The 13,579-nt window shown below is 39.3% G+C and overlaps 1 protein-coding gene across 18 annotated transcripts in view; it reads right to left on the bottom strand.

The window, feature by feature from the left end:
• The window catches only part of Dlg2 (discs large MAGUK scaffold protein 2), a 1,341,778-nt gene that overhangs the window by 322,382 nt on the left and 1,005,817 nt on the right, over positions 1-13,579 (bottom strand). For all 18 annotated transcript variants that reach the window (XM_051192230.1, XM_051192231.1, XM_051192225.1 and 15 more), the window contains one exon: positions 4,655-4,811. In XM_051192230.1, coding sequence (XP_051048187.1) covers positions 4,655-4,811 — 157 coding nt within the window. The remainder of the gene's footprint in view (positions 1-4,654; positions 4,812-13,579) is intronic.

Here is a 13,579-nt window from a genome sequence, read left to right as displayed (position 1 = left end):
AAAGTTCACCCACAATACATGCATGAAATGCAACCTACGGTGATGGCTCCTAAAAATCTTTAATTGTCTTAACTGCTTCAGGCCTGGTGTTTTTTGTGGGGACCAGGAATAAATCTCCACAATGGAGCATGGCTAGGGGCTGCTTCAAGTTGACAGGCAATATGTTCCAACCATACAAAACACTAGATGGCACCCACATCCTGTGTCCACAAGGGGAATTCCTGTGAGGATGGGAAGGGTTGGGAAAGAGCTAGAAAGCTGAGGCAGAAGTGGAGAAGGGGCAAAGAACATATGCATTAGCTATATGGATGGAAATGTCACGATGAAACCCATTACATTGTATCCCAATTTTTAAAAAAAAAATAGATATTAAGAATGGTTAAATATGGGAAGCATAAAAATATCTACCCACACCTTCTCATCTTACTATCCTCTGAGGTATTTGTTATGTAATGGTTTGGTGGCTAAAGAAGTTTGGAGAAACCATCTACTGGTTTTTCTGACTTTAGGACAGTCCCAGAGCATACTGGTCCACAGATGATTTTACATGTTCTTAGTGAAGACACTTGGTACTAAGTAACTATGGTAGCAATCTACTACAACTATTCTGTGAAACATTCCTTGGCCGTGGTGTGTGTGTGTGTGTGTGTGTGTGTGTGTGTGTGTGTGTGTGTGTGTTACAGACCTAGTCTAAACCCTGTCTAAAAGAAAAAATATCTTAAGCCATACCAATTCTACCTTAGTCATGATTATCTGCTACTTTAAAAATGTCAGAAATATCTATATTACACATTCTTATCTGGAAGCTTAGGTAATATTGCAAACAGCGTAGAAAGATTGAAAGAGTCAGAAGTGGGGAGGGCTTCTGGGAAGCAGTGTTGTCTGAGAGTGACCTACCTATCACACTCAGGAATTCACAGCAGCTGTGGTTGTCCATAAAACCTGCCCAAGAGCAAGCTGGTATGGCTGCTGAGGGAGGGTCATTTTCTGTAGGGGTGGGTTTCTGGTAGGATGTCAGTGGTTCTGTGACCACTCCATACATAACTGGGTTATTTAAAGAAGAAAAAAGGAAGATAAAAAGTCAGAAGTAACTGGAGTTGGTCCAGGAGAGGTAGCAGAAGAAGAGGGGGTGGATTTGATGAGAATATATTGTATACATGTAGGAAATTCTCGAAAAAGTAAAAAGAATTGTATTAAAATCATTCTTAACTGAGAGTTGTTGACATTAGTAGCAACACTGGGCTGGGTGTTGGTGGCACATGCCTTTAATCCCAGCACTAAGGAGGCAGAGGCAGAGGCAGGTGGATCTCTGTGAGTTTGAGGCCAGCCTGATCTACCAAGCTAGTTCCAGGACAGGCTCCAAAGCTACAGAGAAACCCTGTCTTGAAAAACCAAACCAAACCAAAATAAAACAAACTAAGCAAACAAACAAAAACAAACAAACAAAAAACAAACAGCAACAACAAAAACAAATAAACACTGAATGAAGACTTCCCTTGGGACATTTAATATATTGTTAGCTTCAAAGAGAGAGGAGAGAGGAGAGAGGAGAGAGAAGGAGAGAGAGAACACAAAAGCAAGCACACAAGAGTTGCACACTGAAATCCATTATGAAATAAATTATTAGGAATAGTCTATGGTCTACATGACAGAATTATTCTGGCATGGATATTCTGCCCTCTATCTTAAGGCTACCATCTACTACACAGCTCTTTTATCTATGAAGATTGCCTGAGAGCGAAACTGACTCCAAACCATCTTCCCTCTGTCTGAACTTTCTAGGGTACTGTTAACCTGAATACTTTGAAAATCAATCTTATATGACCCAGTGTCATGTATAGAGTTTTTATTTAGCTTTGATAGAGCTTTTTGCTTTGTGTTCTCTGGGAATGATCTCCTTGCTGTTAATGTCCAGTTTAAACTGTGGATGTGAAATTCTGTATCTTTCACATTGCACTGTTCACATTTCTAATTTGTCTTTTCCTTCCAAACTTTTATATCATTAAAGATCTCAAGGTTTCTTTTTTTTCTATTATAGCTGACCTATGAAACTACAGAACTTAACTTGAAGATACTTTCTGCTGAAAGTTAAACAAACTCAAGCAAGCTAAAGAGAAAAAAAGTTTCCTCTTGCCTTCCAATGGGGAATAATTTACAGATAAGAACTTTGCCATCTAATGCTTTTGCAAATGTGCATAATAAAGTGAATGATACCAGAAATCCAGAGACTGTCATGTCCCACAGCACGAGATCAGAGCAACAAGCACTAATGACCGTACTCTGTTGGCAGAACTTTGATGACTGTTGTGCAGTGAGAGGATTCAAACTTTCGATCATGAGGAGTTAGTCTGAGTTCAACTACATGGTCAGTAGTGATGGAGCTGAAAGGAAATCATTTGTCCTTCTGGAATCCCCAATGCAATGAGGAAAGTTGGAAAACTTACCATGACAGTTGGCATCTCCTTAAGGATGGCTCAATTCATGTAACAGTGTTTTTGTCTGAGGATGTGTGTGACCCTGTGAATGCTGATCATGGGGAGATGACAGAATGGCTACCCAGAATTCAAATTTCCTTGTGTGCCTACATAAGGTACTGTCTACATATGGAGGGTTTCAGAGTCAGATGTTCAAGCTATAATGACTTCTTTTGAGCAAGTGCTATGAGGCAGTCACTGTACTAAATGTTGAGAATACAAACTCCTTTAAGATAGAGAGTTTTCTTTCAGAAATGGACATGTTGAAATAGTCAACAAGGTGGAATGGCTGCCTGGTATAGATTATATGCCATTTAAGTGTCATCTCCTGAATGACAGAAAAAGGCTCTGGCATGAGATACAGCATCCAGTGAGTTGCATGTTCTTGGATGGTAGAAGTGTACGTATGTGGGAGAATCATAGTGACATACAAGGTCAGGTCATCCATGTGGACTTCTGGGAACGGTCTGTATTCAGGTCAACTGCTGTGTACTATTTTGGGTAATTGTGTGAGGACTTGTGTGTGTGTGTGAGAGAGAGAGAGGGGAGGAGAGACAGAGAGAGAGGGCGAGGGAGAGAGAGAAGTAGAGAGAGAGAGAGAGAGAGAGATTTGTTCATTTGTTTAAGGGATTGGAATAAAGGCTAACAAATGGCAATGGCATCTTGGAAAATTCTATCTATAAATTATAGCTATAAAATAAAAACCATCTTTCCTGAGTACACAATGAGAACAAAAAGCTATGTGTTTTATTGAATTATAAACTATAATCTTCTATAAGAACTAGAATCCTTATGTAATTTTCTATTATTTACATTATTACCAAAACTCTAATGTGATTATGAACAGTCACAATGGATTTAACCATCCACTGCACCAGGGTGGGAACTTTATGTAGTGGAAACAGTCAATAAGTATACACACACACACACACACACACACACACACACACACACACACACACGACAGTAAAAGAAAGCAAGAGAAAAGGAAAAACAGAGGGGAGGAAGCAAGAAAGGACAGGGCAAGCAGAAGTGGACATTGAATTTGAAACTCTACTCATATTTTTGATAGATAGGAAATTGTGTACATTAATTTGCTAAATTTTAATATTACTTAATATTAGTGAGACTGATTCTCTCATATAAATATACAGAGATACCTTTGTGAGACTTGAAAATAAATTTCATCATTATGAAAGATGAATATATTTTCAAAATCCATGTTCTAGCATTGTACCCACAGTTAATAATGCTGTGTGTGTGCTGTATATTTAATTCTTTTCATTTTTTTTTTGTGTGTGTGTGTGTGTGTGTGTGTGTGTGTGTGTGTATACCAGAAGTCAACACTGCCTGTTTTCCTTAGTCATTTCTCCAAAAGGTCTTCCTTTTTCCACCTTTGAAGCATTGGGGTTATAGGTGTGTACCACTGTACCCAGCTTATTATATGTGCTGGGGATGGGAACTCAGGTTCTGATCCTTGCACAGCAAGCATCTTACAGATTGAGCCATTTCTCTAGCTCACTTAACATTTTTAGTTAATGGGTTAAATGTGATGTTAGTGTGCTGTAAATAACACCACAGACATATTACTAGGAGAAATTATTAGAGATTATAAATATATTTATGATGGTATCTATGGTAAGAGATTAATAGAAATGAATATTCTACACATATTCAGTTGTATATACTAAATAGGCACAGGTTTCTCTCTTTTTTTAAATCAGACACCTTAGAAAAGTGACCTTAAACTTCACTATAATAAAACTACTAGTAAATAATTTATGCTTAGAAAGTTTTTACTGGTAATTCTTTTTAAAATTTTGTTGTTGTTGCTTGTAATTCTTGAACTTAGGTGAATGCTGCCCACCCCATAGCATTATCTTACATATTTATCATATATGTTCCAAACTATAGTATAAAACTGAAGTTTTAGGGTTATAATCACAAGTTCTGGGGAGACTTATCTTAATAAACAATATACCATTTTAATAAGACCTAATTGCCACTATTTTATTACATACAGATTTACATCACTATCTAAAAGAAGACACTAGAACCTCCAGATTTATCCAAGAGAAGTAAAGTAACAATCACCAAGTACCTCTGGACCACTTAAACTGCGATGCTCGCAAAGCTGATGCTAGATGTAGATGGAAAGAACATTAAAGAGACATACTCACCGATAAGATCTGGTCTCCTCTCTGGAGCTCCCCACTCAGGTCTGCTGGTCCACCGGCCAGAATGAAGGATACAAAAATACCTTCTCCATCTTCCCCGCCCACAATGTTGAAGCCTAGGCCAGTGGAGCCTTTGTGAAGAACTACCTTGCGGGGCTCCCTGTAGAAACAAATGGAGAACACAGCTCACAGGGTGACCCCGCTCAGATTCTGCTTTCATTTACTTTTGTGGGAATATGTGGTACCAGCTGATCACCACCTACTACAGGGATGGTGGCTGCCCATCGTAAAATGCATTTTCAGATTATGAAAGGTCCTACGAGGGCAGATATCTGAGTTCTTATTGCAACTATCAACATCCCGTGCAACACCATTCCTGAAACACCTCCAATCAGCGTTTCTTCCACTATTTCTCTTAAAAGAGTATCTGTAGTTGTATTGATCATAAAGTACTCAACCAAACGGAAAGGCTAAGAAATAGAGGAGAGATGGTGAAGGGAGAGGGAGGGATGGGATTGAACCTTGCTGCTGCTGGAATGCCCAGGAATCTCTGAGGCACCAACACTATTTAAATGAAGAAGAATAAGAAGTGGTCACACATACTATTGAGCTGTAGATGTGATGGGAGGCAGGGAAACCAGGTAGATTTTTTTCTTTTTTTTCAAGAAACCCTGGTCTGAAAAAGTGACACCTGGAGGAGGGCTGACAACAGTGAGGATGGAAATAAATGTCTGAGGAGAAAAGAATTTGAAGAAAGATGTGGTAGGGCACTGGAGAAGGCAAGGGATGCAGGCTTGAGAGGGCGAGGCTGGTTCAGCATTTCCTGTCCCAGCTAATGGAGATATTTTGAAGCAGATGGGGACCAATGCAGATTGAGGTTCCCAGACAAACCAAGAACCAAAACCAAACCAAAGACAAAACTAAACAACAAACAAAAGAAAATGACAACAAACAAACAAACAAAACCCACAAACAGCAACAACAAAAACACCTGGGTTAAAGAATCTACAGATTGATTCATTTTTCTTTTCCTTCCTTCTCTCTCTCTCTCTCTCTCTCTCTCTCTCTCTCTCTCTCTCTCTCTCTCTCTAGTTTTCATGTGTGTGTCAATAGCATGCATGTGTGGCGGCTACAAGTATGTGAACCTCAGGCAACAATCCTAAGATACTGTCTACTTCTTGAGGCAGTATTTCTCACTGACTTTGAGCTCACTGATTAGGCTGACTGATTAGGCCCCACAGATTCACCTGTCTCTGACCCCAGCGCTGAGATTTCCAGTGTGTGTCAACATGCCTAAATATTTTTGTGGGTTCTGAGTTTTGAACTCACATCAGATGCTTATTTACTTGGTAACACTTTCCCAACTGAGTAAGATATTTCTCCTGCACACAATTCAATTTTCTTTTAAAAATTATTATTATTTCATTAATATTAGTGTGTGTGTGTGTGTGTGTGTGTGTGTGTGTGTGTGTTTGTGTGTGTAGGCCAGAGCTCAGCTTTGGGAGACAGTTCTTTGGTTTTATAATGGGTTCTAAGGATCAACCTCACATCATTGGGCTAATGCAGTTAGTTACTGTTATGAGCTGAGCCATCTCACCTGCACTTCATTCAATTTTCCTTAACAACAATTAAAAATAATGTGTTCTGCCAGCCCTAAATTTGACCAAGCAGGCTTTCTGTCATCTACCTTTCTCTTCCAAACATCTTAGTTCAAATTACCAAAGTTCCTTTATTTTCCTCTCAGTGATATATGGTTAGTAAAGAACCATCCAATATATTTTTATGGATATAATCTGGAGAGTTTATTTGCAATCACATCTCTATGCTTAAAATGATATATCTATGTTGAACCTCATTATAAGAATGTAAAATGCACAACCCAGCTTAAACTTGAAGTAATATGTGATATACTGTTAGAGGGAAATTGACAGACAGTTAATTCAGTATGTTCTACAAACATTGGGTAGGCACTAACTGTACCAGGCCTTTTTCTAAGTGGGCGGGTTCTCAGAATGTTTTCAAATTATGTAAAAATTCTTGCCATGGCAGATTTACATTCTGATAACAAGCCACAGATCCAGTAAATGAATTTATTAGAAATAAATATTTGGAGAAAGAGAGAAAGCAGAGTGATATACAGCAGTGGATATTAGGCCTAGGTTGTACATACTGAGAAGGAAATATTTGAGAAATACTAAGATGAAAACACTGGTGCTCACGTAGATACCCAAAGGAAAGGTACTGCAATTGGAGGAATTGAAAACACAGAGACCTTAGTGTGTGAGGGTCCTGATGTCACAGAAGAATCAGGATGCCAACATGGTGAACTATGATAGCACTCCAAAATCTTTATCAGACAATTTTAATGTCATTCAGTGTTAGCAAATGTTGATTGTTCTCATTTGAGGCTTCTGGTGTTTAGTGGGACAAGACATTCTGGGTATTAAGTTGTAAGGTGCTAGATCTTGTATCATGTTTTCTGTAGGTAGTTGATCTGTTTAGACACATATGCACACTCATGTTTAATGGGCATTCAGTGATGTCTCCTCAGTGGAGCATTTTCACTCACAGCAACTGTGAAAGTCTGAGAGTTTAGCTCCCTACGGGGCAGGGGAGAAATAGAGAATTTTACCTATTTTACCTCACTGCCAATGGCTGGGGTAGGAACTCCCATATGGGTGCTGATGGGATTACCAGACAGGCATAGGCTTCATAACATATTATTTGTCCCAAATGATAAAATACCATGACTAAAATACACCTAGGGAACGGAGGGCTTATTTTAGCATACAGTTCCAGAGGGATAGAGTCCACATTCACTAGGCATATACTTCCCAAGAATAAACAATAAAGACTGCTGAAAGTGACTCTCAGACAAGCTGTACTCCTACCAGGACAACTTAGACCAGACTCGCTCCTGGAAGAAGCAGAAATCAGCTCAGCTGCTGGAGAAGCTAAGCTCAACTGAGGCACCTGGAAAGATCTCTCCAACCTGTTGAGAGGCCTGAAGACTGTGTAGTGCTCCAGGTTCCCAGCTCTTGTGAGCTGTTACCAATCCTGGAGTGGACTTCGGTGATACAAGTGTCTGAATTATTTCTGCTGCTGGAAATAACCCCTCACCCACACCCTTACCTACACTCCTGTAAATATCCAAATAAACCTCATGGGTACACCAAGATGGACTTTGGTGGTATTTGTACTTCAGTCTTTGTGGGCTTCCTATCTGAGGATAGTAGGTAGGTATGTTATATCTCCTCAGGAAAAGTCTTGGAATACAACAGGTGGGTAAGGAGGTGGGGAGGATTTGAAAGAACTCGGGGAGGGTAAAGGATATGCTAAAAATATATTGTATGAAAAGTTTTAAAAATTTAAAATTTCTCCTCTACTTCCTTGCTAGCTCATCCTTTCCCAAGACCTTAGTAACGGAGAGAAAGGCTTGAATTTAGTGTTTTGGATTGTTTGTGTCTATTGGTAATTGCAGAATGCAGGATTTTCCAGTATTTCTTTTTTAAATTTTATATGCATTGATGTTTTGCCATGAGTGTCAGGTACCCTGGAATTGCAATTATAGTCAGTTGTGAGCTGCTGTGTGGGTGCTGGGAATAGAACCTGGGTACTCTGGAAGATCAGTCAGTGCTCATTACCACTGAAACATCTCTCCAGCCCCAATTCTCCAGTATCTTAACTAGTGTATATAAAATGCAAGAAAAAATGAAAGTCCCAGGAAATCATTACTGCCTTTTCATGCCTTCTCTAAGGCAGTTTGTTTCTTCCTCAGACTCCTTACTGGTTTTCAGAGGTTTCCAGTTTGTTGGTTTTATTATGTTTGAAGTTTTATTTGTTTTTTTTTTTGTTTGTTTTTGTGTTAAAATGTTTGTCTATTAAATAGGTGGGAAGACTAGAGACAAATAGATAAACACACATGTCATCTATTCCTAGGACACACTGTGCTTTGGGTATTTAACAGGAGTGCAGCACTGCAGAGTGGTTGCTGGCTCACATGTCCTTTACCAGAATGTCTGCTGAAGCCCAGGCATCAGCACTCCCCCAACACAGCAAGAGACTTGACAATCAGAAGAAATATAGGAAATGGCTACTGAGAGAATGGACAAACTCCCACAGTGATTTAGGCCTTCACTCAGATTATAATTATTTATGCAAATGTATTTCCTTCTCTTAATCAGGGATTGAAAAATGCACACACAGCAGGGATGATAAAGACAGCTTAAGTGAGTGAAGTAGGCTGAAGAGCAATTGTGGCATATTATATCTATAGAGGGCTGCAACTAACTAGCTCTAGATGACGACTTAAAGTAGGAATTGCATCATTTGAACACTACATCATTGTCCAGACTTCTAAAGATAAACCAAGAACCTAGATTTTATGTAAAGTTTCTAGCATTTTCAATCATCAATGATAAAAAAAAAAGTACTATGTAGTTCCAACTTTAGTGTTCTCTGTTATGGGCCCAGTTAGGGGCTGCCAGTGTGAGATGGCCTTATGTTTTTGTTGCTTTCTCTTCAGTGCTGTTGGGCATAGATGGGATTTAACAACTGGTAATTCTCTGTACTTTTAAAAGTCTACATTCAGTGCCATTTCTAGCCTTCCCTTTTCAATTTTGCTCATTCTAGAATAATCTTCCCCTTTGTTGTATTTTTCTTTGGTCATATTTTTGCCCTTTTTTGCAGTACAATTGGTTAAAGACCTATCATCTTTTTTCTTTTAAGATTCATTTATTATGAATGCAGTATTCTGCCTGCATTCCAGAAGAGGGCACCAGATCTCATTGTAGATGGTTGTGAGCCACCATGTGATCGCTGGGAATTGAACTCAGGTCCTCTGGAATAACAGCCAGTGCTCTTAACTTCTGAGCCATCTCTCCAGCCCCCAAGACCCATCATCCCATCATATTTATGATGACCCATTCTCAAGCATTTGAAGCCATAGTTCTCTTGTCTGCATGTTTACTGTCAAGGAATGCTTCTGGATCTGATCAATGTGATGTCTTGAATTTCTATGAGTGTATTTTGTGTGAGGCACTGTGGACTCCAGACAGGCCACAATCTTCTTTGTTTAGTGTTAGTTTCATCTAGAAGAATGCTCAAAAATACTTGATAATTAAATAAAACCAATGCACAAATTTACAAAGAACACAACTACTTTTTATGTGGGAACACTGTCTCTAATATACTGTGCTATTCTTCTTCCAGAATTCACATAGTCCCAAGACCATTCATTACCAGTCATTATCACAGATCATTATATACTGACAGCAAAACAAAATTCTAACCTCCATTCTTTATTCATGACATAGTGTAGGTCACTTGACTGATCATCTGGGAGCTGTCCCTGTCACTCTCCTCAGATGCCCAGTTCTCAACCGAACTGGAAGCTTCCTTTAACATTATATCCATGTAGCTATCATAATGCTTATTATCCTGGCTTGATTTACACATATTCCTCTCCATCTATAGTAGTTAACTTGAAAATAGTGTCCATACCACTTCAATACTTAGTACACAATTAAGTGCTTTTTATTTGTTAATTGAAGTTTTCATATCACATCTTAAATATGGACTCTGCAGAGGCCACAGCCAACTACCTATAATACCAGCATGTTTTGAAAGGACACTACTCATTAGATCATATGTCTGATTCATCTAGCCAGTCTGTTAGTAAACAGACACCTCTAGAATGCTTTCTCTGCACTGGACATTGTGAATACAAATATTAAAGAGCCTGGGATTGTAGGAGCTAAACAAACAGCTAATACGAATACTGCAATGACCGAGACTCAGGAACAAGCTAATATAGATAAGAGTGAAGAGTGACAAATCTAAAGGGTTTATTCTTGTATTATCGTTACTCCTGGAAACATGCTACACTCACTTATGCAGTTTTACTTTTCTCTTAGCAGAATACAATATAATGTAAGCCCTCCTTACATTATAAAACCCCTGGATGTTGGGCAACTGGAGAAAGGTCAGTTTGTTATGCTCCAAGATCTATCAGATCAGCTACAGCACACATTGATTTGGGTGGAGTCCCAGAGGAGGCTATAAGGCAGCTAGAGAATTTTGGGGAAGTGCCATGGGACTTTTCTTTTAATCCTGATGCCTCAAGTGGGTTCAGGATTCAGGCAGAAAATGACCACTTAAACTTGAAGGACTTGTGTTGAGGGAGGATAGGAATATTACTCATCATCTTTTAAAAACATCAGCCTGTCCATGTTATTCTCTACCCAGAAGCCTTCAGTGTGCCCCCTGGATGGTCTATACTTCAGAATTCCTCATCATATGACCTCTAGTCACTTCAGCAATACCTAACTTCACCATTTTCCTATGTACTCTTGTCTTCATAATCAAAGCTGGGGACTGCAGCCCCTCACATGGGGCTGTTGCATGCAGGTCTCCGCAACTGGGATGATCCCTTTTCTTGCTATTCTTATATTTCTAACAAGCTGTACTTTAAACTACAAGATCTGGTGCTGTCTCCTCTCTGCCCCCCCCCCCCGTTCTTATTTTGAAATGGATGAATCTCAACAGGCCAGATATGAATTCTTGGGTTCAAGACTTGAGACTGGTGGTATTGTGGGTCTATGTGGCTGTACCCAGATTAACTTTTTCCCTTAAGAGAGCACACTGTTGGGGATGGAGATATTGCTCAGTGGTTAAGAGCATTGGCTGTTCTAAAAGTTCCTAGTTCAATTGTCAGCACCCACATGGCAGCTCACAACCATCTAGGGGATCTAGTGCCATCTCTTGTCTGCAGATGTATATGCCAAAAAAAAAAACATTGACATACATACAATAAATGAATCTTAAACAAACAAAAACAAAACAAAAAAGAAAGCTCACTGTCACTTTACTGACATCACTCTAGCTTCCCTTGCTGTTTGGACCTGACATTATCTACCCATCTACATGGTGGATATGTGTGACCCAAAAGTATAAGAACCTTCAGATTTTTTTCTTGCTATGTATTTGTTTGCAGTTCTGGGAGGTACCACATACAAAGCACACAAGAGTCACATAACAGGTATGTTTCACATGGAAAGAAACTCTAGAGGAGTGCTGGGGAGAAATGATGCAGAGCTGAGGTTCCACAAATGGAGACCAGTGAAGAGCAGGGCACTGCTCCCTGCAGCTCAGGTTCTTTGCTTGAGGAATGCTAGGAATAACCTGCAGCTTATAAGGAAGCCATAAAATTCAGGTAAGATAGTGAGCCAAAAACACAAAGAAAACTAAAAAGTAAAAGGAGGTATTGGAACCCTATTTCCAGTTATATGGTATATCAAATGTCTCAATAACCTCTCTCATTAAAGAGCAGCTAAAAACCCTGAACAGAATACTTTAAACATATTTTTAAAGGCACAGTTAACTAATAAATAAGAGGCATTTTCAGGGGTTAAAAAATGAAGCAAGTATGTAAATTCAGAAAAAGAAAAATGAACAATGACATAGCCCAAACCAAAGCATAAAGTTTTAGCATTTCAGTGTCTAGATTTGAGGTCTATATGGAGAGTAGGATTGTGGGGGCCCAGAGACAAGGTTGGACTGGAGAATCTTACTAAAACTGGGACTCTGAAATGCCTTTATACAAAAGAATAAAGCAAAACCTCAAAGCACACAAATAACAGCCCCCCTGTGATATCAAACATACAAACCCAAACTTGACTTAAGCAAAAAAAGCCTGGAGAACTAGTGAAAACATTATTTAATATGGAGAGGGAACACTGTAGGAACAGAATTAACAGATCTGAATAAGCTGGGAGATGGTCATTCTGCCTGCTGGCAGGTGAAAGGGGTCAGTTGGTAAGGGATCTCCAGCACAGTGAGGCAGGTGTGCACTTCAGCTCTGGCTCTCTCCATATTGACATGAATACACTGTCATGATTGGGCAGGATAGCACATGAAGCAGGTTCAACTTGTTGTCCTAGCTCAATAGCAATGCCCTTGAAGACTGTTAGCTGACATACCCCTCTCAGGGTCTAGGCTTACCAACCATCAGCTCATTAAAACAGGTTTTCACATAGTGGTATTTCCTAATGAGCACACTCTGGTATCTTGAGAAGTTATATTATCATTGTAAAATAAGGATAATAGTAGTGTGTAAACTTGATCATCCCTGGATACAATGGTGAAAGTTAAGTTTCAGAGTGTGTAGACCTAAGACCCAGATCATTAATTACTATGATGGCACAGTAGAACTATTATCCTATGTCATGTCTGCAGAGACAGCTAGTCTCCCTGAACCCTCGTTTCTGTGTTTCTTTATAAAGGCAGCCTTTTGAGTCAGTAAAGAAAAGAGACAGTGTTAAATTAAAGAAGTGGCATGATTAGCTTTTTGGGAAAATGTGCATTAGCATAGCTTTGGGGAGGAGCAGGAGTGGTGGACACTTGGAGGTCAACTTCAGCAAGCTTCACAGATATTCAGAAATTATCACTCATGTCACATAGCTTCGTGAGCTGGTTCCTCAGAAGACTGCAGCAAAATGCACACCACACATTCAAATAATTAGTGTGGACAGTCTAACAGTTAGTCAAGTGGAGAAAGGAATTTTCTTGAAGGTTTGTTGCAAGAACATGCTAAAATGCATTTGGATGTCATCATTATGCATTAGGGATCTATGCTGGACTTTAGGTAAGCAACAGAAGGTAGGCTGATTTCAGTAAGATATGACATAACTATTGAGTCTGGGTTAAATATAGCATGGTTGGTAGGTACTCTGTGAGACTGAATTAAAAAATCCCACAAAACTATTAGGTGATGACAGTCTGTTGTACTGTGATTCTAAGACTAGACTATGGGCATCGGAGTAGGGAGATCTGTGTCTGAATAATACTTTTATTAATAGATGAATAATTAGGAAATTAAATCTCTCTCTCTCTGTGCCTCGTGTGTGTGTGTGTGTGTGTGTGTGTGTG

This window comes from Phodopus roborovskii, unplaced genomic scaffold (genome assembly GCF_943737965.1).
Source record: "Phodopus roborovskii unplaced genomic scaffold, PHOROB, whole genome shotgun sequence".
Taxonomy (NCBI): Eukaryota; Metazoa; Chordata; class Mammalia; order Rodentia; family Cricetidae; genus Phodopus; species Phodopus roborovskii.
This window is presented reverse-complemented; position numbering and strand designations above follow the sequence as displayed.